Raw genomic sequence first — 24,366 nt, forward strand, 5'->3', positions numbered from 1 at the left:
ACTGTAATTCATAGTGTCTGTCAACAAGAAGAAGAGTTAGCTTGTATACTCAAATGACAGCAAGAATCATTTTAAAAAGGTGGGCCAGAGGACCTTAAGATCTGCAAGGATAAAATTCAATGTCATACACTGTCAAGTACTACAGTAATCTTCACATATAGGAACACCCCCTAAAAGAACACTTTGCCTAAGGGAACACCCTTGTGGTGAAAAAACATTTTTCCCATTGTAAATGCTTCAGGTAAAAGAACAGGAACTTTGATTAAAAGAACACCTTCTTGGCACCAATAGCGGTTCGTTCACAATGGACACAGCACTGTTTTGTAAAAAAGCGCCTTGTCATCACGAGAATGTCTTGAGGCACACTGATTGGTATATTAAATCTTTCCAGAACCGCCGTCATATCATTGACTCGTTTTGTATTCTGATTTCCACGAGTGCACCTCATCGCTACAAAATGCCATGTAAACAAACAGCAAACAGTTTCTCTTGCTACAAAAAGTTGGAAATTGTTCAAGCTCTTGAAAAAAACCTGAATCAGACACAAGTCGCAAAGCAATTTGGCTTTTTCCTGTTCTGGCGAGTTGCTTCACCATTCTGTTAAATACTGTGCATGCCTCAGAGCTGGATTAACTTGTACGCAAATTACACTATAGTGTAGGGCCCCCAGCAGAACTGGGGCCCCCGCAAGGTCGCTGTTTGTTTGGGACATTTTACAAAAACTGCATGTGGGTGGAAGAGAGGCGCACAGAAGCTTGCTTTCGGTTAATTTTGTTATTTTATGGCGGCTAGGTTTTTTTTATATCTGTGATCCATATTATATCATTTTGTGTTCTATGTTCCCACTGATGTTTGAATGTTAATTAAAATGATCACTAACAACAGCGAGATTTAATTATTATCGCTCGCATGTGATTTCTGTCGTACAAGGCAATAAGGAATACGCAGTTTAACAAGCCTCATGCCCAGCTATGATCAGAGAAGTTATCTAATTCAATTCAAAGACACTTTCTCATCATTATTGATTGGTACTGAACAAATGCGTAAATACAAGTACAAGTTAGGTAATATCATCTTGCAGGTTTTTAACAGGTGCTGTGAAAGACTGGGCCGGAAATGTCCGTTCCAGCAACTGCCCCGCTCCGCACCCCCGCTCCATATACAATTGGCTCGTTCCGCTCACACTCTCTGTCCTCAACCAGGGCCAGCTTAACCAATATGCCACTTCCTTTAATCCGGCCCTGGCATGTCTTTTATATTGCTGCTGCATTTTGTAACGTGTGTAGGGGGGCTGTGTTAATTTAGTTTGACAGTTAGTTTATTAAAGTTAACCCTAAGTAACGTCCATTATTTTTGCCTCTGCCATTGTGATAGTCCTCCAACTAATTTCATTGTACATGGTGATTTAAGCTTTTTGACCGTGTTGTTTTGCTTTAGTTTTATTAATGTTTGTTTGTCTGTTACTTTATTATTATAGTTTAATAACATACACTTCCCTATTGCTTTGCTTTTTACTTTTTCGATTCATTTCATATGTTGATGCACGTGCGTCGTGACAAGTAATACATATGTATTTATTTATTTATTGATTCATAGTGTATCTCTTGGCTAACTCTGTCTTCGAGAACACTTCGCTTGCTTCCCGAGGGGTGTTCTCTTATCTGAAGACTATTTAAAGAAGTAATAGATCTGTGATTCACAAACTTTCTTAATGCTTTAAGAATTTTTTGGAGGGTTTGGGTAAAAAGAAACATCGCGGCAAACTGCATACACACAGTAAAGGAGTTGTGTATATTATTCCTGAATGGCACACCGATACAAGAGACATCTTTGAGCACAGATTAGTCATAGGCAGGGAAAATGCTCCCATTCCAACATTAAAAACTTTGGACCTTATTCAAAAAGCATTTATCACCATAGCATTTATTTCTAAAACAAACTGTCGGTTTTATACAACTTCAGTGAGATGCACAAAGAAGCTCTTAACTGAACTCCCTGAGTCGACTACACCGTTCCACAGACTTGCACCACTATCTTGGTGCTAAATTGAGGGCTGGTTGAACCCCAGTTAGACCATTATATTGGTGTAAATTAAATGTTTATTATGCAATTTTATATATAGCCTTTTTAGCAGGAAAGTCTTAAATGAAGAGCTTAATACTGCATAACCTGTTCATCAACAAAGTTGTGGAGAACTTACCTAATTAAGGAATGACCAGAACTAGACAGTGCCCAAGCACAAACTCCCACTTAAACAGGGATACAGGAAGCTTGAAGTCCTGGTCTACTGCTCCCTCCATTCAAAACATTGCTCTACAAGCAGCAACTTCTACCATCCAAATTGTTTGTTACTTATTGAACGCATTGAAATCAACATATATTCAGTGTTAATAAAAAGGAAAAAAATGAAAACACCAATACAGAAACTAAAACCATGCTTTTAAAGCAACATGTTTTATATTTGATATAATGGTACAGTAGTTCAGTATTTAAATCATGACTTTGTGACTCTCCAAAAGTATAAAACGTTAATTTATTGAAAGCTTTGCAATACAAAAAATGTATATTTCTCCTCAATAAAAACAAAACAAAAGAAAACAAAAAACTTAAAATCTCAATATTCTGTAACTCTAAAATTACAAAAAATTAGTGTTTGGAAATACAAAGCAGACCCAAAGAGGCAAGCAAAAACAGTGTAAAATCTCACAAGGCGGTCTAAGTTACTGCAGACCTGTAAACAGGGCTAAATTAACCCTCTGCTCGTAGGCCTCTGTGAAATTGAAATGGGTTTTTGACACGTTGAAATTAAGCCCCATTAGAAATCTTTCTTAAGACTCATCTTTAGATTTAAACTTTAGTTAAACCAGTTTAAGTGCAACACAGCAATTGACCCCCAGAGTTATTTAATTGAAACATCTTAACATAGATGTTTTGTTTTCTTTTTAAATGTTAACTGGTGATAAATGTTTTGTGAATATAGTCTAGCCCAGTGGTTTTCAACCTGTGGTACTTCAGTTGTTCTTTATGACAGCGCGATTCCTCGACCACAATACTCCCTTAATCGCACCATCGTAATGTATCAATCAGTTTGTACCACTAAAATAACAGAGAATCACAATTGTGGTGAACTCTTGTCAAATAGATTATGCAGTCACATTTTCAGTGAGAAAACCAGTTGTAATGGGGTGGGTCTCAGTTTTAGAACAGCCATTTAAGATTTCACATATTTACTGGCACACCCGGTGGTCCCTGCTGGAAACACTGGTGCTTGAGATGAAAAGGTTAAAAACTTGAATGTTGTGACTCTGTTCTACTGTAGCATGAACCCTCCCACAATCACAATTGTTTCAGTGGATTTGAACACTAGGTAGTATTCATATCAATCATTACAAAGGGTGAAGATTAGAAGAAAACATATGCATGTTTTTAACACAACCTCCTAAAAACAAAAGGCTAACCAAAGCTGAAGCAGCACTTGCTGTAAAGTACGGTATGAGCCCCACTGTCCTAAAAATGTTACTCCGATAAAGTTAAGCATAAACACTTTTTTCACGTACTACTGGAATCACATTTAAGTCACCCGAACCTGCTTCACTTTAAGTTACATTGAACACTGTCACAGGATATTAGGTGTTCTGTGGCTGCATTTGTCCAAGGGACACATGACTGCAAAATGTTGCCTGCCCTGGGCCCCTTTTGTCTAAGGCAAGCAGACATGCAGTCAGGTTTCAAACTCTGTGTGCAGAAGCATGGAGAGAGATGTCTGCAGACATGTCTTGCTGCTGAATAAAAAAACAATTGCAGTGCTGTTAAATTGGTGGGTTTAGCAACAGGGCCCCCTAGAGGCACGTTCTGTGTACTGATGTAAGTATGTGTGACAGTTTGCAACAAGAAGATTGATTTGGTCATCACAGCACATTTACAATACCAGTCATATTATACCTTCACAATATCAGCAATATGAGCCCTCTGGATTATGTTATTTCAATTTTAAGTAAATTAAACTAGAAGAAATAAAACAAAGCTTATGGTACAATCAAAAAACAAATTAAAATACAGATTCTTGTTAATAAACAAAGCCAAGTTTACAGATTACGAACATTAAGTAAACAGGTGGAGTTGCATACCAAGCTAGGGTTAAATAACTGTTACTGTCAATAGAGAAGAAATAAAACAGAGGCTGAATTCACTGGGTTAAAAAAAAAACATTTATGATTCTACACATCTTTTCTGGCAAGGGTTCTCCATATGCACAGTACAAGAACTTTGGCTGGTGAGTGTACACAAGCCAGTTCTGGTATTTGAGTAGAACATAGAGAATAGCTCAATAGCCCTGTGAAATGTTCCTTATTCTGGATGAATTATTACATACAGTAACTTAATACAACATACAGGAACAAAGAAAGGTAGCAGAGCTAATACAAGAGCAGCATAAGATGGCAAAACTCCATTGAGGCATACACTGTCCTACTGTATATTGTAGCTTTAGCTGCCTTTAGTTTGTCATGGAGAGCACTGCATCAAATTACATGCATTTTCTCTTGGTCAATAGTCTGACTAATACCAGCACGGATTGGTTTTTTGATGCACCTCCCACACTTTCGTATAGTAGCAGACTTGTTTCAATGAACACCCTCCTAGTCTGTGAAGCACAATCCTGACAGATAACGATTGGCTGAATGGCAGAGCAGGCTTCCATTGGCTGAACAGTGAAAAGGTAGCCTAAACATTGCCAATTTACAGTACATTATTCTTACCATTCATTTAGAACATAAGAACATGTCATGGAGGCTAGAAAATCTAATCTGAAGATCAGTTTCTGAGGCTCGTGTCCATTGATGTTTTATTGAACCGAGGTCAGGAAACACCGCAGCACTGTAATACCTCCTTCCCATGCCCCACTGAGACCCGGAATGAAAACCCTGCTGCCTCTGCTACTGCGTTTCGATGTTCATTTACCAACCTGCATTGGTTGTCAAGCCGAGCTTGCCCTGTTTTGTTTCTGACCCTTTCCCAAAGCGGGATGTGTAGAAGTATGTCACAACACTGACCGATCAAGTGATGAATGGACGTGAACACTGAATCCACATCCGGGGTAAGCAGGCTCTCCAGCCTTTAATATTCTCGCATCTTGCTTTTTTTTAGTAACATAAAGTTCCAAAGTATTGTTAGGATTATCGGAATCAAAGCAATCGCATCCAGCCTTTCGGTTTTGTAAACAAATGAATGTGACCTTAGCCGCAAAGCTTGCTGGGAAAGAATCACCAACATCAAACTTGCACTGCATGGAAACTGCATGGAAACACTCAACGCAGGTGACTATGTGAGGCTGTGTGGTCCAATGGTTAAAGAAAAGGGCTTGTAACCAGGAGGTCCCCGGTTCAAATCCCACCTCAGCCACTGACTCATTGTGTGACCCTGAGCAAGTCACTTAACCTCCTTGTGCTCTGTCTTTCGGGTGAGACGTAATTGTAAGTGACTCTGCAGCTGATGCATAGTTCACACACCCTAGTCTCTGTAAGTCATCTTGGATAAAGGCGTCTGCTAAATAAACTAATAATAATATCAAGGGGGGTTCATGAGGAATGCGGGAGAATCCAAATCAGCTCTCACTGGCAGTCAGTCCGTGCTCATGGAAAAAAAGATGCTTTTCTGTTCCTTGGGTTTGAGGAGATGACTTCTCTTTTCAAGCTGCAGTGTGTCAGAATGCTGCGATGGATACTGTACAGTAACCCAAGCTTCGGTTATTCAGTGAGTCAAACAGATCCCTAGCCCATCACTGAAAACCCTTTCCTGTATGCTGGTGGCTACACTTGCTTTTCCACTTCTTTGAACCAGCAGGCTACAGTATTGTCTTAAAAACACTCACCCCGAAGGTCAATGGCACTGTAGAATCTATTTATACAGTGTGACAGTGACCCACAAAACTGATTCTTCAAAATGTTTTTCTACACACAGCCTAGTGACATAAATCTCATGGTGAAGTGTCAGTTTTAATGAAAGTCATGTCACAGTTGAGAGAGAGACCCAAGGGCAAATAGTGCATTCTTTTGTCATGGACATCAAAAATATACTGCATTGCAATCATGAGAGTCTAAAGGTACCACACAACTACCTGGAAAAGGATTAAAAAAAAAAAATGGATCCAAATGGCAGCAAAGGAAACAACATCTGCTGTGCGTAACTACGTTGAGATAGGGGCCATTGAAAAGCCCAAGATATATTTTCTCAGTCACACAAAAACGCGGTCTTCACTAGTCACCCTTTCCTTTTCCACTAGGGGTCACTCGAAGGTCAATATAGTGCAGCATAAAGGTAATTCGTTTTCTTTTGGAAGTGTATTTATTTATTTGATTGTTTATTTTAATGGTTTCAGTTTAACAATTCTAGGCAAATAAAAACGGAATTCTAGTTCACTTCTGCTCTATTGGAAGGTGGTAAATTCGTGGGTAATGCATTCGTTTTGGGGGCTGGGTTTAAATCTGACAGCTGATCTCACGTGTGCAACACAGGGCTGATGATGATTTAATCAACCCAGTATAAACGCCGATGGCTTTTTAGCGCATTTTACTGTATGAGGAAATCCACGTGTTAATTCATCAAACACTTATCAGGGGTAATCGTATGAGATAACGACAGACAGGTGGTTGACACAATACAAGGTGATTCCCCAGTACTGAAATACATGATTAAAAAGAGTTGTATCTTATCCCGGCGGCGTATTTTAGGGTGATACAATGAAATTCACAGTCTGCTGACATAAATTTATGTAAAACCAAAAGCTCCTCAACTCACCTGTCCAAGTTTTCTGCTCAGGGATATAATAATATTTGTTTCCAAAAGTATCGGTCCCCATGTGCTGTTTTACCATCCCAAACGTTCTCCGTAATAAAGCTCCGATTTTGCTCATGTTTAAATATTAACAAAAAAAGAAGCGAAGTGTTTTAAACAATCGCATTAACCTCCAGTTTATTTCCATGTAACACTCGTCCTGGGAAATACCGTTGTTTACTATTGGCTGTATTACTGCCTTGTCACTCTTTACAGCCAATCAAAAGCTGTGTTGTTTGGATGAACTTTCACATTCCAATATGGCTGCGCCCTGTTAAACAGTTTGTTATGAAGCATCGTTCTTGTTTTTTTGTTGTTATTTAATTATTTTGATTAGACATTTATTTTTCGATTTCTAATTCAACGTCGGATATTTTGATTATGAACATGTTTGATATACTCGTTTAAAGCTTATAATCAAATATTAACTCGTTATGTTTTTACTTAATACTTAATCATTACTTAATAATAGTATAAAAAATAGGATTTACAGTCTCGCTGATGACAAAATATGTTGGGGTTTCTGTCAGCTAGACATATTGGATTAGATGACCCTCTTCGTCTCAAACGAGTTGAAATTACGAGAAGGTACGACTTAATTTCTGCATTCTATTTTTCTATTATATTATCTATATAAGCCATCCACCATCAGCTGATAACATAACCTGTCTGGACTGTAAGTGTACTGTGATTTAAAAATATATATATTTTTACAGATGCATTACGCTAGCGCCTTAACAACGACGCAAATGTGTTTGTTTTTTTTTTGTTGTTGTTTTTTTTCCTGTCTGTTTCTGTAGCGGAACATCGATTTAAAACAAAAAAATCAACGGTATACACTGTACACTACAACACATTTCTTACTTTTGCATCAACATCAATAAAAGTACCAATATCCGATCATGGGCAAAACATAAGTGCAGCGATGACGTTTTGTATGTTGGAACACACTGTCAGGTCTTTGTAGTGCTAGAGCCCTGCTTGACGTGCACAGCCCCCGACTAGGTGTCGCTGTTTGTCTGTCGAAGGGTAAAAACATTATTTATATTGGCTGAATCTAAGATCAGTATGTACTTCAGTACTTTGAAGAAAACACTGACCAAACTCTTTGCTTGACTTTCTTAAAAGTTTTCACCATTGAAAGTGACTGTCTATCTTGGTGTAATTGTACTAAAATAAAGGGGCCAAATGTAGGCAACAGCATGCATACAATATTCAGCAAGTTAAGTCTAAGAGGAAGCTATTCTAGGAATAATACAATGCTAGTTAAACCAGTTTCCTTGGGGCAAGTGTCCAAACCTGCAGCTTTACATTGTATCTGGTGTCTTTGTTCTCAAGTAACATTTTCCATTTTGAAGACCATATGGGGAATTTAAGCCATGCTGTTGAACAGCCATTCAAAAACAAAAACATGCTTGTTGGTTAGCTTTAAAGTGTCAGGTTTCTAAAACCGACGAGAGAAAAAAATCCTCTCGGCTTAACAAAGTTAAAGTGTGCGGATGTGAAGATAATGTTTTGTGCTTTCTGGGTTTGAATTGTACCGAACTAAAAATATGAAAAGAAGAGGTACTGTATATAAAAATAAATAGGGCAGGATAGTAGGGATTACGGTCAATCAATTAAGGTCTGTGTGTCCAGGCATGATAGGCAGGCAGTCTTGCATGTAGGGTGACAGAGAACCACTGGCCCTGTGAATCCGATCCTTCCACTCTCATTTTGTTTTTCAAAAGGCTTGACTAGAACATTCCCATCATTTGTCTGATAAATTTGAATCCTTCACTGGGTAATGGACATGGAGATATCTCACTGAGTGCATTGTATCCTGTATCCTGCATAGCACAGCATTACATTAAACTAGGGGCTTACATTTTTATCTATTCTTTCTTAAGCTAATTCCATTATTAATCCGACTCCATTTGAAATGCTTCCTTTGATCCCAGAATGCACACCATGGATGGAAATACAGCATGTATTTTCCATTTAACTTTATTTTGGCTGTATTTTGATTCCTGTAGATGTAATTGAATTACTTTTCCATTAAACCCAATTTATATTCTGGCTGTACCATTCAGTCTATCCCAGCCATAAATGTAACCATGATTGAATTTGATTAGTCTGGCTGATGTCAATGCAGTCATGGAACAAACCAAGAGAGAGAGGGGGCCTTTTAAATGTAAAAACAAATTAACTTGACAAAAACATTTTTCCAATGATAAATTAATAAATATAAAGATGACTACAAATGCTAAATCAAGTCTACTTTGTCATTAAAACAATGTGTATGATAGTTTAAACGGTATAAATGGCTGTTTACACATAGATGGTTTTAATGTTTAATCTATTTTAGAGCCTTAAATACATTTACTAATGGAGGGGGATAAACTGCACTGTAACCAACTTTATCCTTTTATTTTTTCAACTGCTTTAATGAAAATATTATCGTTTTCTATACTGTGTTGGTGGTGCTGTTGAGAATTTTGGTTTACCCAGGCAACATAAAGTATTATGTAACATAGCAGGTATGGAAATAAGACTCCCATTGCACAGGAGTTCGATCCATTCCTGATTTAACTATGAATTTAATAAGATACACCCGAGCTTGTTACCAGTACACTGGGGCTAATCAAGCACAAATTAAAACCTGGAATGGGTGAAATTGCTATGCAATAGGAGTCCTATTTCCATCCCTGCATAGGCCACTTTAAGAAATCACTCTGACACACATTTAGAAAAGGAAGTGCTTTTTGTTTTATTCTTTAAGATTGAAATGTCATTTAGTTTATAAGTTCAATTTCTTTAGTTTTCTGTATTTCTGTCTGTATAAATGCAGCGTCATATTTTAATAATTTACTTGGCGGCAGTGTTTATATCTGCCTGTTCTTAGATCAATTGAATAGAATCTGAACTTGTCTTTCAAAGTTATGGCTGCTGTTTTCTGTGTAGGGTGCTCAGCTTGGAGTTAAACAAAGACAGGGATGTGGAACAGATTCATGGGAATGGTGTGAACACTCTTGATATCGAAGCTATTGAAGGAAGATAGTAAGTATTTAAAACACTCTGATAGAACGAGAAATGAAAGTTGAAAAGTAACATTTTGTTGAGTCACTTGCTTTATCACGATGAAATTATTTTAATAATTGGGGTCCCTGAGTAGATCATGTGGTAGAAGCCGTGTGGTGTGCAGGGTCAGTCATACAGTGCAGGTTCGCATCCTGGCTCTGCAAAGTCGCTGGAGATTCCAAAAGAAGCGTCGCATTGTCTCTGGCACTCCCGTGGGTTAAGGAGGCAAAACTGGCAGGGACTGCTTCTCCTCATCGTGCCACAGCGAACCCCGCTGGTCAGATGCCCATTGAGCTCAAAAGCAGACACCTGCATGGCTGGTCTTTGTTCTCCAGAGGTCAGTAGCTCGATGACATCCGCTCTCGAGTTCCTGGGTGTAAAAGAGGAAGCTAGCTCGGTCGTGGGATCAGAGGACGCCCACTGAACCTTCAGTTCTCCTGAGCTGTGTGCGGAATTGCTGCAGTGAGGGGAAAAAATGATTGGACATTCCAAATTGGGGAGAAAATCGGGGGTAAAATAATTGGACACATTATAAATAAATTTAAAAAAGAACTTTAATCAGTAATGTCAGTTAGTCAGTAATGATTAATATAATTAGAGGACGTTCTGTAAAGTCGCCTTTTCTTAATCTTTCAGCATGTTATCAGGTGGGGCAGATGGAGTCATTGTCATTTATGACCTTGAGAATTGCAGCAGGAAGCCGCAGTATACATGCAAATCAGTATGTACAGTGGGCAGGTAGGTGTATTGGAAATGCTTTCCAAGTCAAGGCCAAGCTCCTTTAGGATAACATGTCATGCTTGATGTACATTATAGAAAATCAAAAGTCTGCTCTGATAATGTTATTGTTTAGGGTGTTAGTAACACATGTATTGGGGATGAACCAAGAATATAAACAATAAACTGCAGGCGTCAGTAGCCCATAGCCCACAGCCAGTCATAAAGTGTGAGGTCATTGCTTGGCATAACTATCCATGTTGGAAAGAGGTCTGTGATAGAGCAGCTTTAGGGTTGTAGAGCAGTTGTAATTATGGGCTATCTCTGTTTAGATCATTCAAATAAACCACGACCAGCCTGCAATAGAAAATAAGCCTTTGCCTTTGATTTTGGATGAACATTCTCTCAGTATACTGTATGTATGTATGTGTGTATGTATGTATGTGTATGTATGTATGTATATATATATATATATATATATATATATATATATATATATATATATATATATATATATATATACACAGTATCTTTGTATACTGTAAATGATTGATAATTTTTCACCTCAGAATGAAAGTAGCTTCACAAATTCAGGAATGTGTTGTTCTAGTGGTGTGAGTTTAGTAAGGGTTCATCTTTACAATGTTATCTCCATGTTTTAGATCCAATCGCCATGTACACCAGTTCAGTGTGGAGACAGTGCAGTGGTATCCACATGACACTGGCATGTTCACCTCAAGCTCCTTTGATAAGACTCTGAAAGTATGGGACACAGAGACTTTACTTGTAAGTAGTGCTATTAACTTGATTTATTATATTTTTGAATAATATTTCCTTCTTTCAGTCAACTGATAAGTTCATACTGTCAACTGATCTTTTCTGTGTGAAAGAATTTGAAACAGGCAGCAGCGGGACCTTATATTAAATATCAGTGCTATATTGTGAATTACAGCAGTCTACATCCCTTTTTTAACAATAGAGTCTTGTTTTCAGTCAGCCCACAAACGCAGCATGCCACTAGCTATGAAATTGGAGATAATGTCTATGTAATGCTGACTTGGTTTTATATCATTTATTCTATTACCCCAAAAAACAATCACTTTTAGTTTAATTTAGAAAACAAATACCTCACACATGTTTACTATGTTGTTGGTACCTGTGTCAGCGTCGCTGGCAGAGGTGTTTAGACCAGGAAAGGAGACTTAGAAGCACAAGTTGCAGGTTAAGCGCTCAGGCGCACGTTTAATAATAATAAATCATAAACAAAACACTGGACAGAACACAGAACAAAACACATTAACAAAATAAAACAAAAGGTCTACAAAAACACTGGCAGAGACGTAAATACAAGAGACGGGACGCAACACGAAAACCTTCACCTCTCACCAGCATCAAATCCAACACTAACACAAACAGAAATGTACTAAAGAAAAGTATTCATGACGATTCATATTCATAACCTTCACAAATTGAAATGATTTCAGTGGTGGTATTTTGATCCAGTGATGTTTAGATGGATTGAATAGACCTCGCAGTGGCATTCAAAGACCGTTGTTTGTTTCTGTTTCTGTTAATTGGACAGGTGAAACCAAGGGTGTAAATGCATTTTCACAGAAAACAGCGTATACCCAAGTATAAGCCTGTGCATCCAGCACTCCAGATAATCTGCAGACTGGGTGTTTTTTACACATTGGAAAAAATATGAATAGGTAGAGCGATTTTGCTACAAAGCTTGAGTTTACATGTTATCAAGCTTCTTGTACTGTTGGTTCTTGGCGTCTTAATGGTCAATTGTTAATATACTGCAAACGGTAGCTATAGATTGGGTCATACAAATACCGGGACAGCTAATTGTAGCCTCTGGGAATTGTTAGAAACCTGAAATCATTAAGTCCAGGTTTTCAATAATAATAACAAAATTATACAGTTGAATCCACTAACAATGTGTGTTTGTAACTGGTGAATAAGCGACTGGATTCTTGATCTTAAGGATTTCTCAGCTTTGTTTGGAAAGGGAGAGCACAAGAGACAGAAAAAGGAAGATTTACAGAAAACAAAAAAACTGTAACTGCCTAGTACTAGTGGGAGGAGACTCGGTGGACGCAGTAGCTAACTACACCGAGAGGCGCAATGTAAGACTGTAGTTAATGCATACCCCACAAGTTGGCATCAAAGTATGTACTGTATTTACTTCAAGGTAATGTTGCATTTTACTCCCCCAAAATACAGTTTATGCACATAGGGTTTAAATTGGACAGTAAATTACTCCATGAGCCAAAACCTTATCTGGAGCGCTGCTTGTACCTATTCGTGCAATATGGTTAGTATGCTCACTTATTCTACGTATTCTACTCTAGCTGCCAAGGTTGTAGAGAAAGATGCGTCCTAATGTTATATTTTCTTTTTTCACAGCCGGCTGAGGTTTTCCATTTTGAAGGGAATGTATATTGTCATCACATGTCTCCCATTGCAAGGAAACATAGTTTGATAGCAGGTTTGTATTGTTAAGAAAACATTTTTTTTATATTTATATTTTTTATATTTAAAGCAGCAAAAACATTTATCATTTTCTGGAGTTTTCTGTTTAGTTATGAATCTCTAGGCCATATTTCTAGTGGCATAATTAATCTTATGTTCGTAACCTGAAGTAAAAAAATATTCTAACAAATGACACCAATACTTTTGTTTATTGAAGTGTGCAATTTAATCTGTATAGCTTTTTATTTTGCTGGAGAAAGCCCAGGAAACTGTCTTTTAGACCCTGTATCAGCCTCTTTCAGTACCTCTAAGGGGGGGGGGGGGGGGGGGCGACTGGTGGTCAGTAGCTAACAATTAACAATTTCTATTATGCATTCAGGAATGACCAGCTGCACCAGCAATCATGTTTAGAATGTTGCTTAATAACTGAAGGACTTGCATGTATTAAAGAGGCCTGTTAATGAGTAAACTGTTGCATGGTGGGAGTCTGTAGTGTGGAGGCAGTGTAAAATGATTTCTCTTAAGATAAAATCTGGAAAAAAAAACAATTTGAAGAAACGTGTAAGAAAGTTTGTAAGGTAATGTGTTTTTCTGCTTAGACTTACATTTTCTTCACTCAGACACTTATCTTCTCGTAGACTCAATGCACCATGTAGTTATCGCTTAAGTATACTTTTTATTAATTTTAAATGAGAGTTCTACCAGGAAAAACCTAATTGATAAATGATCAGTGCTTATCCAGTAAAATGCAACTGATCATTTTAGATTGCTTCTTGTAAACTGTAAATGATATCTGTGAATATTTTGTGTGAATGTGTGCACAGTGGTTGCTTTGTTGTCTCTTTGTAAGGCATCTGTATGCTTCTAACCCACTGAATTAACTCTATTGTATTTGATTCTTCAGTTGGTACCAAAGACCCCAAAGTACAGCTCTGTGACTTGAAGTCTGGTTCCCGTATACACATTCTACAGGGTGAGTATTAAGACGGTAGCATAAACACTGAAATACAAAGACTATTTGAATACACTGTAGCCTGGACACAAATACTGTCAATGGCGTTTTCTCATTGGTGTGACTAATTGGTTTCCTTCAAATTCAGTGCTTGACTGGCATCACATGTATTGTAGAAGTATTACATTTAAAAAAAGAGTAATGAACTTCCCTTCCTTGACCAAAGCATGTAATATTCCTTAAAAATCATCAAATCGTTCAAAAAAATACTGTACGATGGGGGCTCGTGATACAATGTTCAAAGACGCTAGCCTCTCTTAACTTCCACCTCTGGAGGCTTGGCTCATAAGTGAGTTTGGTGTTCTCGCTTGGTCCATAAAATGCAAATTCATAGTATGATGACAGTTATAGTCCCGTTTTTAAAATGTGTTGCTGTATGCAATGACGTACAAAACTGTGTTAAGTAGTTTTCTGTTTTTGTTAACATGCTAATCTTCTTAAGTAATCTTAGTGATATGAAGTGTTGGCTAGGCCATCAACACATTTAATCATGGCAAATGTTTTCCTTATTTACTGACAGGCTGTACAGTAGATAATGGAACATGCTATTATCGAGACAAATCTCTGAGCAGCCCCAGGAAATCTCAGTAAATCTACATTTTATTATTGCTGCAGAACAACTATATAGAATTATTCACCAGATATTAATTTGCTTGTTTGCTTTAAACTGTGCTGCCCATACATCTCTGGACCCTAATTAATCATGTTTTGCGTTAGCGTTGTCATTTGTAATGTTCTGTATGTTTATGTAATAATTTAGTGCTGTCCAAACCATAAGATGAGTAGCTTTAGATGTTTAAGTAATGGGTCGATTTAGAATGCTCATGATTATACAAGCAGTCTTTCCATTTTATTTATTTATTTATTTATTTATTTTTATAGCATAATTAATTTTGGAAATCATGGAACCAGGCAGCTTGTTATTATATTGATACTATTGAGCTGTTTCCAAGAGAATGCCCGCAGTTTGCTTTCTTTTCACTGTAGAGTGAAGTTCATAATCAGAGTATTTCTTTCTAGGTCACAGGGGCGAAGTGCTGTCGGTGAAGTGGTCCCCTCGATACGAACACATTCTGGCAACAGCAAGGTAAGAAATATCAATTGATTTAACTGTTAACACAAGTGCTCTCTCTAAAGATCTTGCTTCTTTTAATATTTAGATTTAGGAATGAAGGCACAGAACCAGGTCTGACATTGAACTGTATAATACTACAGGGGGATCCATTTCTAATCTATTGTGCAGCTTGGGAATTCGATGCAACTTTGCAAATGCTTGTCTAATTTTGATGAAATTATAAGGCAAACATAAAACTACATTTTTTTTACCTCTACACATCTAGAATGAGCCTGAATTAGAGAGCATTGTATAGCACCAGTGAATCCTCTCAATGTCAACAACGTCTTTATAGGGCTGATTCTGCTTTAGATGGTTGATAAAATCCAGGAGAATTTCCTAGTGTTGTATAATACTCTTAATAAAATCAAGGGTTGGCTTATCTCAGTGAGGTCTACACTTAATCAGGCAGGATGCATTTGCTACCTCATATTTGAGTCAATGGCATTGATGCAAAACCTGCAAAACACCACTTTGCCTCCAACCGGCTGACCCTTTAAAATAGTACATTACGTTGGCAGTGTCAATAGCCATTGGAAATCCTGTGGAAGGGAGGGTAAGGTGTGGAGGGAGAACACTGAGCTAGTACTATAAATCTAATATCATGGGCAGCAGTGTGGAGTAGTGGTTAGGGCTCTGGACTCTTGACCGGAGGGTCGTGGGTTCAATCCCCGGTGGGGACACTGCTGCTGTACCCTTGAGCAAGGTACTTTACCTAGATTGCTCCAGTAAAAACCCAACTGTATTAATGGGTAATTGTATGTAAAAATAATGTGATATCTTGTAACCATTGTAAGTCGCCCTGGATAAGGGCGTCGGCTAAGAAATAAATAAATAAATAAAAAAAATAAAATGGGTTGCAAAACAAGTAAAAGTCATTTGAAGTAGATCTCCATTGATTCTAGCACTGACAGCAGAGTGCGACTGTGGGATGTGAGGAAAGCTTCAGGAAGTTTGTTCACGCTAGACCAGCATAATGATGAGAAGTCCAAAGCATCTTCAGAGGCAGGTAATTTTAGTAAACGTTAAGGACAGTTTTCTCCAAGAGCACTCGAATGCTTAGTTTGTTTATTTGTTTGTTTCCCATTCTCCAATATACACCATATTGGTTGCAGTGTCTCTTGATAATAAATGAAGAGAGTGGTACATGTACTGTAGAAGTTGAACAGAGCAGAGTTTGGAGGTGTGTTTCTGCCCGATATACTGTATATGAAGTTGCCTGAAGTCTGTATTGAGTAGCTGTTTTCCCAAACATGTGAACTAATCTTGCAAATACATTGTGTGTGCAGTAACCAGAGACTCTGCAAGGCTGTACAGATTTATGCTACGAGAGGCATTGAGGCATAGACAAAATGTACTGTTGCTGAGAGTACTGTTGCAAAGAGTCTGTGCTTTGCAAGACATTTTGACTGCTTTCATGTTATTTCTGTGTGGAATATTATTGTGGTGCATGTGTGTTTGTGTGTGTGTTTGTTTTTTGTCTCTTGTTTGTAATGAATTGCTCTGTTTCCTTGTTGCTTGCAGTAGCTTATTTTGGTACAGCGTTATTTATAAACTGCTTCCCACTTTAACTTCCTGGCTGCCCATGCCACAGCCCCCTCATGATGAGGAGACAGGAAGTTAGAGCCCAGGGACGGATCAAAAACCACAGCTGTTAAAAACTTCACCGATTGCCAATGAAACTATATGAGATTCATCAACTTGCATTTACTCATTACTTGGTTTTTCATAATTAAAAAACTGCAAAGACTGTTTGTTTGATTTCCTGGTATTTTGGTATTGTGGCAGCTAACACGGCACATAACGGTCGTGTCAATGGGCTGTGCTTTACCGGTGATGGGCTCTACCTCCTGACCACTGGCACAGACGACCGCATGAGACTCTGGAACAGCTCTACTGGGGAGAACACACTGGTATGGAATTACATTTAAGAATTAATATCCATATGACATGTACAATTTAAATGTACTTAATGAAAATAAAAAGAATTCCACAGTATTTATAACTGATGTTTAAAGTGTTATCTGTTATTCAATTATACATATTACAATTTTGCATAAGCTGTCCTTTGTAACCAAAAGTTTTTCACAGAATTTGGGAGAGTGGTCCCTAAGGTTCTTACAGCAATACTTACATTTTAGGACCCACATCCCCTACAGGGTAAAGGGTTAGGCTGAAGTTTGAATAAAACTCAGTCAGTTACCCCTCGTCTGGCAATTTGCCAGAAGTGAGTAGGGTGCTCCTAGTATTTTTTTCTGAAAAGCCCTATTCAATACGAGTAGAACGAGGTGCTACACATGGTAGAGTCTAAATTGCACCCAGGGTGATTTTTCTGGTCAAGGTCCCTTTCTCACTTTAGATTGACCTTTGCAAGGTTACAGGTCGAAGGGGGCATTTAAAAAAAAAAAAAAAATGGCTATCATTTCTGAACTCGGTGTGTCTGAAAACCCCCAGGTGAATTTTTCTCGGAATATCTGAGACGGACGGGCAACGGCTCTGGTTGAGTTGGCATGGAGTGACCCACTTTTTTTTTTAAATATTGCAGGTTAACTACGGCAAAGTCTCCAATGAAAGCCGTAAAGGCCTGAAGTTTACTGTCTCCAGCGGTTGCAGTCCAGAGTTTGTATTTGTACCCTGTGGTGGTACTATTGCAATGTATGCCCTTTATACAGGTGAACTGATAACCATGCTCAGGGGGCACTATAACAATGTGGACTGCTGTGAATTCCATCCTGATTTCCAGGTGAGTCACTTTTAATGCAAACTAAAAAGAAATTCAGCTTTTAAAAATAAATGATGCTGTTAAATCATCAAAACCATACTAACATTTAAAAAGTAACAAATATATCATTGTCACAGAGCAAACTTTAGTGTTAATCAGCGCTCCTGATAAGCTGCGTACTCAGTGTTTTACGCAATGAAAAAATATGAATTATGCATGATGTTTAAATTTCACGTGTAAAGAATATGCATAGCAATTTTTTGCTTATTTGCTTGAGTTTGCTTGTTATCAAGCTTCTTGTACTTTGTTGGTTTCCGGCTTCTCAATTTACTCACCCAAAATATAGTTTACTTACAGGTAGTGGACAAAAAAATGGAAACCCCAATTTAGTCACTTAATAGGGCGTTGGGCCACTATGGTATCCCGCTCTGTGGAGTTCTCGGCGGACCAATTTTGATGAAGCTAGCTGCTCGCGCCCCAGGTTGAAATTTGCAGTCAATTGATCTGCAGTTGCTCGTCTGTTTTGACTTGCACTTCGAATTAATGCATGGATATCACAATCTTGGAGTATGCGCTTCCGCCCACTGTTGGCCTTTGCTGATGATGTCTTTCCCTCAGAGTTTCATGACGACATCACCTTAGACACCGTTGCTCGTGAAACATCAGCAAGTTGAGCTGTCTTGGTCACTGAAGCTCCTGCCAAACGCACCCCAAAAATCATCCCTCTTTTAAAGTCACTGAGGTCTCACCTCTTGCAGCCATGCTAGCCATAATTATAGGCAACCAGGCCTATCCAGCATTTTTATACATGACCCTAAGCATGCTGGGATGACACCTGTGTGGAAGCCCTTGCTTTCAATATACTTGATGTCCCTCATTTACCCAGGTGTTTCCATTTTTTGTCCACTATCTGTACAGAGTGTTTAAATTGGAGAGTAAATGACTCAATGATCCAAAACCTTATGTGGAGCGCAGGTGTTAATCATGAGTAGGCTAAAGTTAACTGTTCAGGTGTGTTTAGAAGGGGAACATTAAATGTGTCATTTGTGACACTTTACCCAATTGGAAAAATGTCAGCCAGCATTACCATGGTGTTGCTGTAACATTTCATGCTCAGAGACATTCATTAGTTTGCAGACGTGTTGAGACCCGCATGGGCTTGCCTCAGTCTGTAATCAGAAGCTCAGTTCAGATAGGTGAAGGTCCACTGAATAAAGTTTAAATCAGCGTTCCCCTGCAGGTGCTGTAGAAGATCACAGTGCGTTTACATGAGCATAAGAATTACGAGTCATGTCAAAGTTTACATCAAAGTCATGTAAACACAGTTTTTGGAAAATGTATCGGAATATTCCTTAGGTCAGTTTTCGGAAAACAGCACCTAGAAATGTATATCATGTAAACGCACTTTTCAGAAAACTTATTCTGATAGCGTACTGCACTTGTGCAAACTTTGACCTTCATTCCTGCACGTGGTTTTAAAAAACAGAGAAAATAATAATAATGTGTAGTCAATCTGCACGGATCCATTTGCTGCATTATTGAATCGTATTTTGGCATTTACTTGTACTTGTTAGAACCGAAGTCATTGTATTGCTCTTAATTGTATTAATACTTGTACTGTGATTCTTTAAATGTATTTTTGTTTACGACTGTAAGTCGCCCTGGATAAGGGCGTCTGCTAAGAAATAAATATTATAATAATAATAATAATAATAATTATTATTATTATTATTATTATTATTATTAATAAATAAATAAATAAATAAATAAATAAATAGTTAGGGATCAAGTAATATTTATCCGTATGTATTTTTTAATAGCCCATACTGAAGCAACACATGTTTTCCAGCTTTAAAATGACGTGATAATTTAAAATAATTTCTGCAATAGAAACTGGTAATATAGAACAGGAGTAACTGTGTGTTTGAAAGACTGACTGCACATTGCGGGGAATCTGAAAAGAGGTAGTAATCTTTGAATTTAAGACTTGACACTTCGATAAAGCACTTGTTATTGGATTGGTCTCCGTTCTATAGCAGAAAAAATGTCCGGTCTGTTCAAAGCGCAGGGTACAATACTTTGCATGCGAAAATAACCTGCGTTTTCCGTAAACTTCAATCCGTGTATACAGTTGAATTCTAATTAGACTTAGTTTTGGTTAATCATGTAAACACAGAAAAGTGATGTTTTAAGAAAATCAGTTTTCTGATTCAGTTTTCCGAAAACATTAGTTTTCGGAAAACACTTTGTCATGTAAACGTATGGGTTTTTTCTCTGAACAATTTCAACTATTTGTTTTTCCAGTGGTAGTCCTCAGGAGAAGTCCTGTCCACAGTAAAAGCCATCATTTTGTGTTTGTGTGTCTGATTTAATAATGCCTCTGTGGAGTTTGGAATAGACTAGTACATTTGATTAGAGGTCATTTTAAGTTTGTTTGTATGGCTTAAAAGTTTGAGTGGACTACACACAGCTTTAGTGTTTTTGTAGACATTAAACAGGTTACCGGTACTTGCTTAATACTTAGCAATATTTGTTTTTGCACTTTGTTTATTGTTATGAATTGCCTTGTTTTTTAACACTAGGATCTATACAGTGGGGGCAAGGACTGCAACATCCTTGCCTGGGTTCCAACCCCTCGCAATCCTGCTATAGAAAATGAGGATGAAGGGTCCAAAAAAGTAAGTGATGAGCCTATATATATATATATATATATAAAAGCTTTATTTATACAGCACATGTAACAGATGTTATTCATTGCTATGCCACTCATAACACATGTTTTTTCTAACCACAGAAGATAACATATCTATGAACATTTTCTTACACTCATTGTGTGTGTGTGTGTGTGTGTGTATATATATATATATATATATATATATATATATATATATATATATATATATATATATATATATATGTAATTTTTATATATATATATATATATATATATATATATATATATATATATATATATATATATATATAAAAATTACAATGTCAACTACCTTAAATCCATTTTATGATACCAGTATTTCCTGCTTAAATGACCTGGACCTATTGCATTTATAATGTGTTACTTAGGTTTGGTTAGGTTTGCCACATAGCTACAAAATAACTACACTGGAGATATAAAGTGGCAGAACACTATAGGTACCCTGCTTATCTGGTAGCTTAGATGACTCAGCCGCCAGTACCTACCATTGTTTTCAGAAGGCTGATAAGTAAAGGTACAGTCCTGACTATTTACACATTATTAACAATATAAAAGGTCAATTAACAGCAGAAGGAAATAACAAAAGCGCAGGACAGCCCGTTCGGGAATTCAGATTCAGCATTCGAGAATTCGGAGCAAGAAAAGCCTTGAGGGTACCCAGGGAGGGGATTGACAGCTATTTAGCATTGCACAAGCTTTAGCTGATGAGGACAAGATGAATGCAAATGTATGTATATGGCAACATACAGACGTGCTCAAATTTGTTGGTACCCCTCCACAAAAAATGAAGAATGCACAATTTTCTCTGAAATAACTTGAAACTGACAAAAGTAATTGGCATCCACCATTGTTTATTCCATATTTAATAAAAATCAGACTTTGCTTTTGATTTTTAATTCAACATAATATTGTAAATAATAAAACAAATGAAAATGGCATGGACAAAAATGATGGGACCTCTAACCTAATATTTTGTTGCACAACCTTTAGAGGCAATCACTGCAATCCAACGTTTTCTGTAGCCCTCAATGAGACTTCTGCACCTGTTAACAGGTAGTTTGGCCCACTCTTCCTGAGCAAACTGCTCCAGCTGTCTCAGGTTTGATGGGTGCCTTCTCCAGACTGCAAGTTTCAGCTCTTTCCATAGATGTTCGATAGGATTCAGATCAGGACTCATAAAAGGCCACTTCAGAATAGTCCAATGTTTTGTTCTTATCCATTCTTGGGTGCTTTTAGCTGTGTGTTTTGGGTCATTATCCTGTTGGAGGACCCATGACCTGCGACCGAGACAGAGCTTTCTGACACTGGGCAGTACGTTTCGCTCCAGAATGCCTTGATAGTCTTGAGATTTCATTGTGCCCTGCACAGATTCAAGGCACCCTGTGCCAGGCGCAGCAAAGCAGCCCCAAAACATAACCAAGCCTCCTCCATGTTTCACTGTAGGTATGGTGTTCTTTTCTTTGAAAGCTTCATTTTTTCGTCTGTGAACATAGAGCTGATGTGACTTGCCAAAAAGCTCCAGTTTTGACTCATCTGTCCAATGGACATTCTCCCAGAAGGATTGTGGCTTGTCAATATGCATTTTAGCAAATTCCAGTCTGGCTTTTTTATGTTTTTCTTTCAAAAGTGGAGTCCTCCTGGGTCTCCTTCCATGGAGCCCACTTTCGCTCAAAAAGCGACGGATGGTGCGATCAGAAACTGACGTACCTTCATCTTGGAGTTCAGCTTGTATCTCTTTGGCAGTTATCCTTGGTTCTTTTTCTACCATTCGCACTATCCTTCTGTTCAATCTGGGTCGATTTTCCTCTTGCGGCAGCGCCCAGGGAGGTTGGCTACAGTTCCATGGACCTTAAACTTCTTAATAATATTTGCAACTGTTGTCACAGGATCATCAAGCTGCTTGGAGATGGTCTTGTAGCCTTTACCTTTACCATGCTTGTCTATTATTTTCTTTCTGATCTCCTCAGACAACTCTCTCCATTGCTTTCTCTGGTCCATGTTCAGTGTGGTGCACACAATGATACCAAACAGCACAGTGACTACTTTTCTCCATTTAAATAGGCTGAATGACTGATTACAAGATTGGAGACATGTGTGATACTAATTAAAGAAACTAATTAGTTTGAAATATCACTATAATCCAATTATTTATTATCTTTTCTAAGGGGTACCAACAAATGTGTCCAGGCCATTTTAGAATATCTTTGTAGAATAAGCAATAATTCATCTCTTTTCACAGCTTCTTTGCTTTATTCTATGACATACCAAAGGCATGCAAGTATACATGATAAAATAGCTTTTAATTTCATCACTTTTCAGGAGGAATGAAGCATTATTTCAATGAGCTGTAAGGGTACCAACAAATTTGAGCACGTCTGTACAAATTAATTCTACAGTATTTGTGCTGCACAGTATAGAATAAAAAGTGAACTAGAAGAGGCTTTTAGTGCCATACACTTTTAATGTCCAGGGGTACAGCAGTATATATTTTAGGACAGACATTTTCGAATACCATGCTGTGGAATGACCCTACTATAAATGATTGCTCTTGTTTTGTTTGTTCACAGACTGGAGGACAGTCAAGCTTCAATCCTGCTTTTCAAGATGCTTGGAGCAGCAGTGATGAGGAGGGATGAACCTCTGCTATCACTGAATGATGGACTTTTTATTGAACTGTAAACTCATGAAAAGGAGGACAAGACTGCAATATCTAAAGATAATGCACTATATGAAAAGATTTGTATCTAATCTTAAAAAACAAAAAAAAAAAATCATGCCTAGGTATGTGTTACCTTGTAGTAACAAGGGTCAGGATACAGAGAATGGTAATTCTACTCCAGGGCTAATTAACTATAATAAAATAACTACTTTGGGACCTGGATGGTTTAATTGATTTGATTTTTTTAGAACATAGTTGGAAGGTGTATATGAATGGCCAAACACAAATGCATTGTGGGCCACCAGAGGAACCTCTGTATTGAGCATTATAATGATACAATAAATAGGTAACTCCTTTTTTTAAAGACTTTTCCAACAGAATATTCAGAGGATGTACAAACAATGATAATCATGTGCCATATGTAACACACACGTTTGTGCAAATGGACTGAGAGGCAGTTTAATTTCTTAAGCAAATGGAATCTGCGATGTGTATCTGGACTAAATAAAACCAGTTTTAGTCGCAATGTGCAACACAGCTGGTCTGTAACTTTGAAGGCTATTTTGTGTCGGTTCCTTGATTTAGATACAAGAAATCCAAAATGGTAATGTCATTCATGAAGATTTGGAGTGACAATGTCCTGTCTTGATAATACCACTTTGTACCATGGCATTTTATAACTTGAAACTGTTAATTGATTTACCATGCTCAATAACCCCATAGAAAACAGAGGAGACAGATTTGTTTTCTGTATCCATTTGTAACTTTTTTTTCTCATTCATATTTAGGATTATTTCTGAATAAAATTACTTTATAAAAAAAACAAAAAGTCTGGTCCTCAGAAAACTGCCATGTTGCTGTTAATTCTGTTTACGTATGTTTTTCTCCTAATGTATTCTATCTATCAAGGAGAATAATGCATTTTAAACTATTTTACATATTTGAGTTTATTAATGTGCCCATTGTGGGGAAAACCAGAATTTGATTAGACAGTTCAAGCTTACTGTGCTACCAAATCGATGCATTTTCATTTTTTTTTTTTTTTAATGGAGACTGGAAT

At 37.6% G+C, this 24,366-nt stretch overlaps 2 protein-coding genes across 2 annotated transcripts in view; one reads left to right on the forward strand and one right to left on the reverse strand.

Moving 5' to 3' along the window:
- The window catches only part of LOC117400169 (NADH dehydrogenase [ubiquinone] 1 alpha subcomplex assembly factor 2-like), a 37,316-nt gene extending 30,261 nt beyond the window's left edge, over positions 1 to 7,055 (reverse strand). The window contains exon 1 of the mRNA XM_033999639.3: positions 6,796 to 7,055. Within this exon, the coding sequence (XP_033855530.2) occupies positions 6,796 to 6,910 (115 nt within the window). The 5' untranslated portion in view covers positions 6,911 to 7,055. The remainder of the gene's footprint in view (positions 1 to 6,795) is intronic.
- A 16-nt stretch (positions 7,056 to 7,071) lies between these two features.
- Positions 7,072 to 23,452, forward strand: LOC117400155 (DNA excision repair protein ERCC-8-like). The gene is made up of 12 exons (XM_034924200.2): positions 7,072 to 7,419; positions 9,775 to 9,870; positions 10,528 to 10,629; positions 11,271 to 11,394; positions 13,021 to 13,102; positions 13,991 to 14,059; positions 15,119 to 15,185; positions 16,118 to 16,221; positions 17,001 to 17,125; positions 17,758 to 17,955; positions 20,517 to 20,612; positions 23,215 to 23,452. Exons 1-12 carry the CDS (start codon positions 7,343 to 7,345, stop codon positions 23,281 to 23,283), a joined length of 1,209 nt encoding a protein of 402 aa, XP_034780091.2. The 5' UTR covers positions 7,072 to 7,342; the 3' UTR covers positions 23,284 to 23,452.
- The last annotated feature ends 914 nt before the right edge of the window (positions 23,453 to 24,366 follow it).

Source organism: Acipenser ruthenus, chromosome 1, assembly GCF_902713425.1.
Source record: "Acipenser ruthenus chromosome 1, fAciRut3.2 maternal haplotype, whole genome shotgun sequence".
NCBI classification, from domain to species: Eukaryota; Metazoa; Chordata; class Actinopteri; order Acipenseriformes; family Acipenseridae; genus Acipenser; species Acipenser ruthenus.

Coding starts and splice junctions, on each gene's coding strand:
- LOC117400155 (XM_034924200.2), top strand. CDS start 7,343: ATGTTGGGGTTTCTGTCAGCTAGACATATTGGATTAGATGACCCTCTT. Junction 13,103..13,990: donor GAAACATAGTTTGATAGCAG/GTTTGTATTGTT, acceptor TTGATTCTTCAG/TTGGTACCAAAGACCCCAAA. Junction 17,126..17,757: donor CTACTGGGGAGAACACACTG/GTATGGAATTAC, acceptor TAAATATTGCAG/GTTAACTACGGCAAAGTCTC.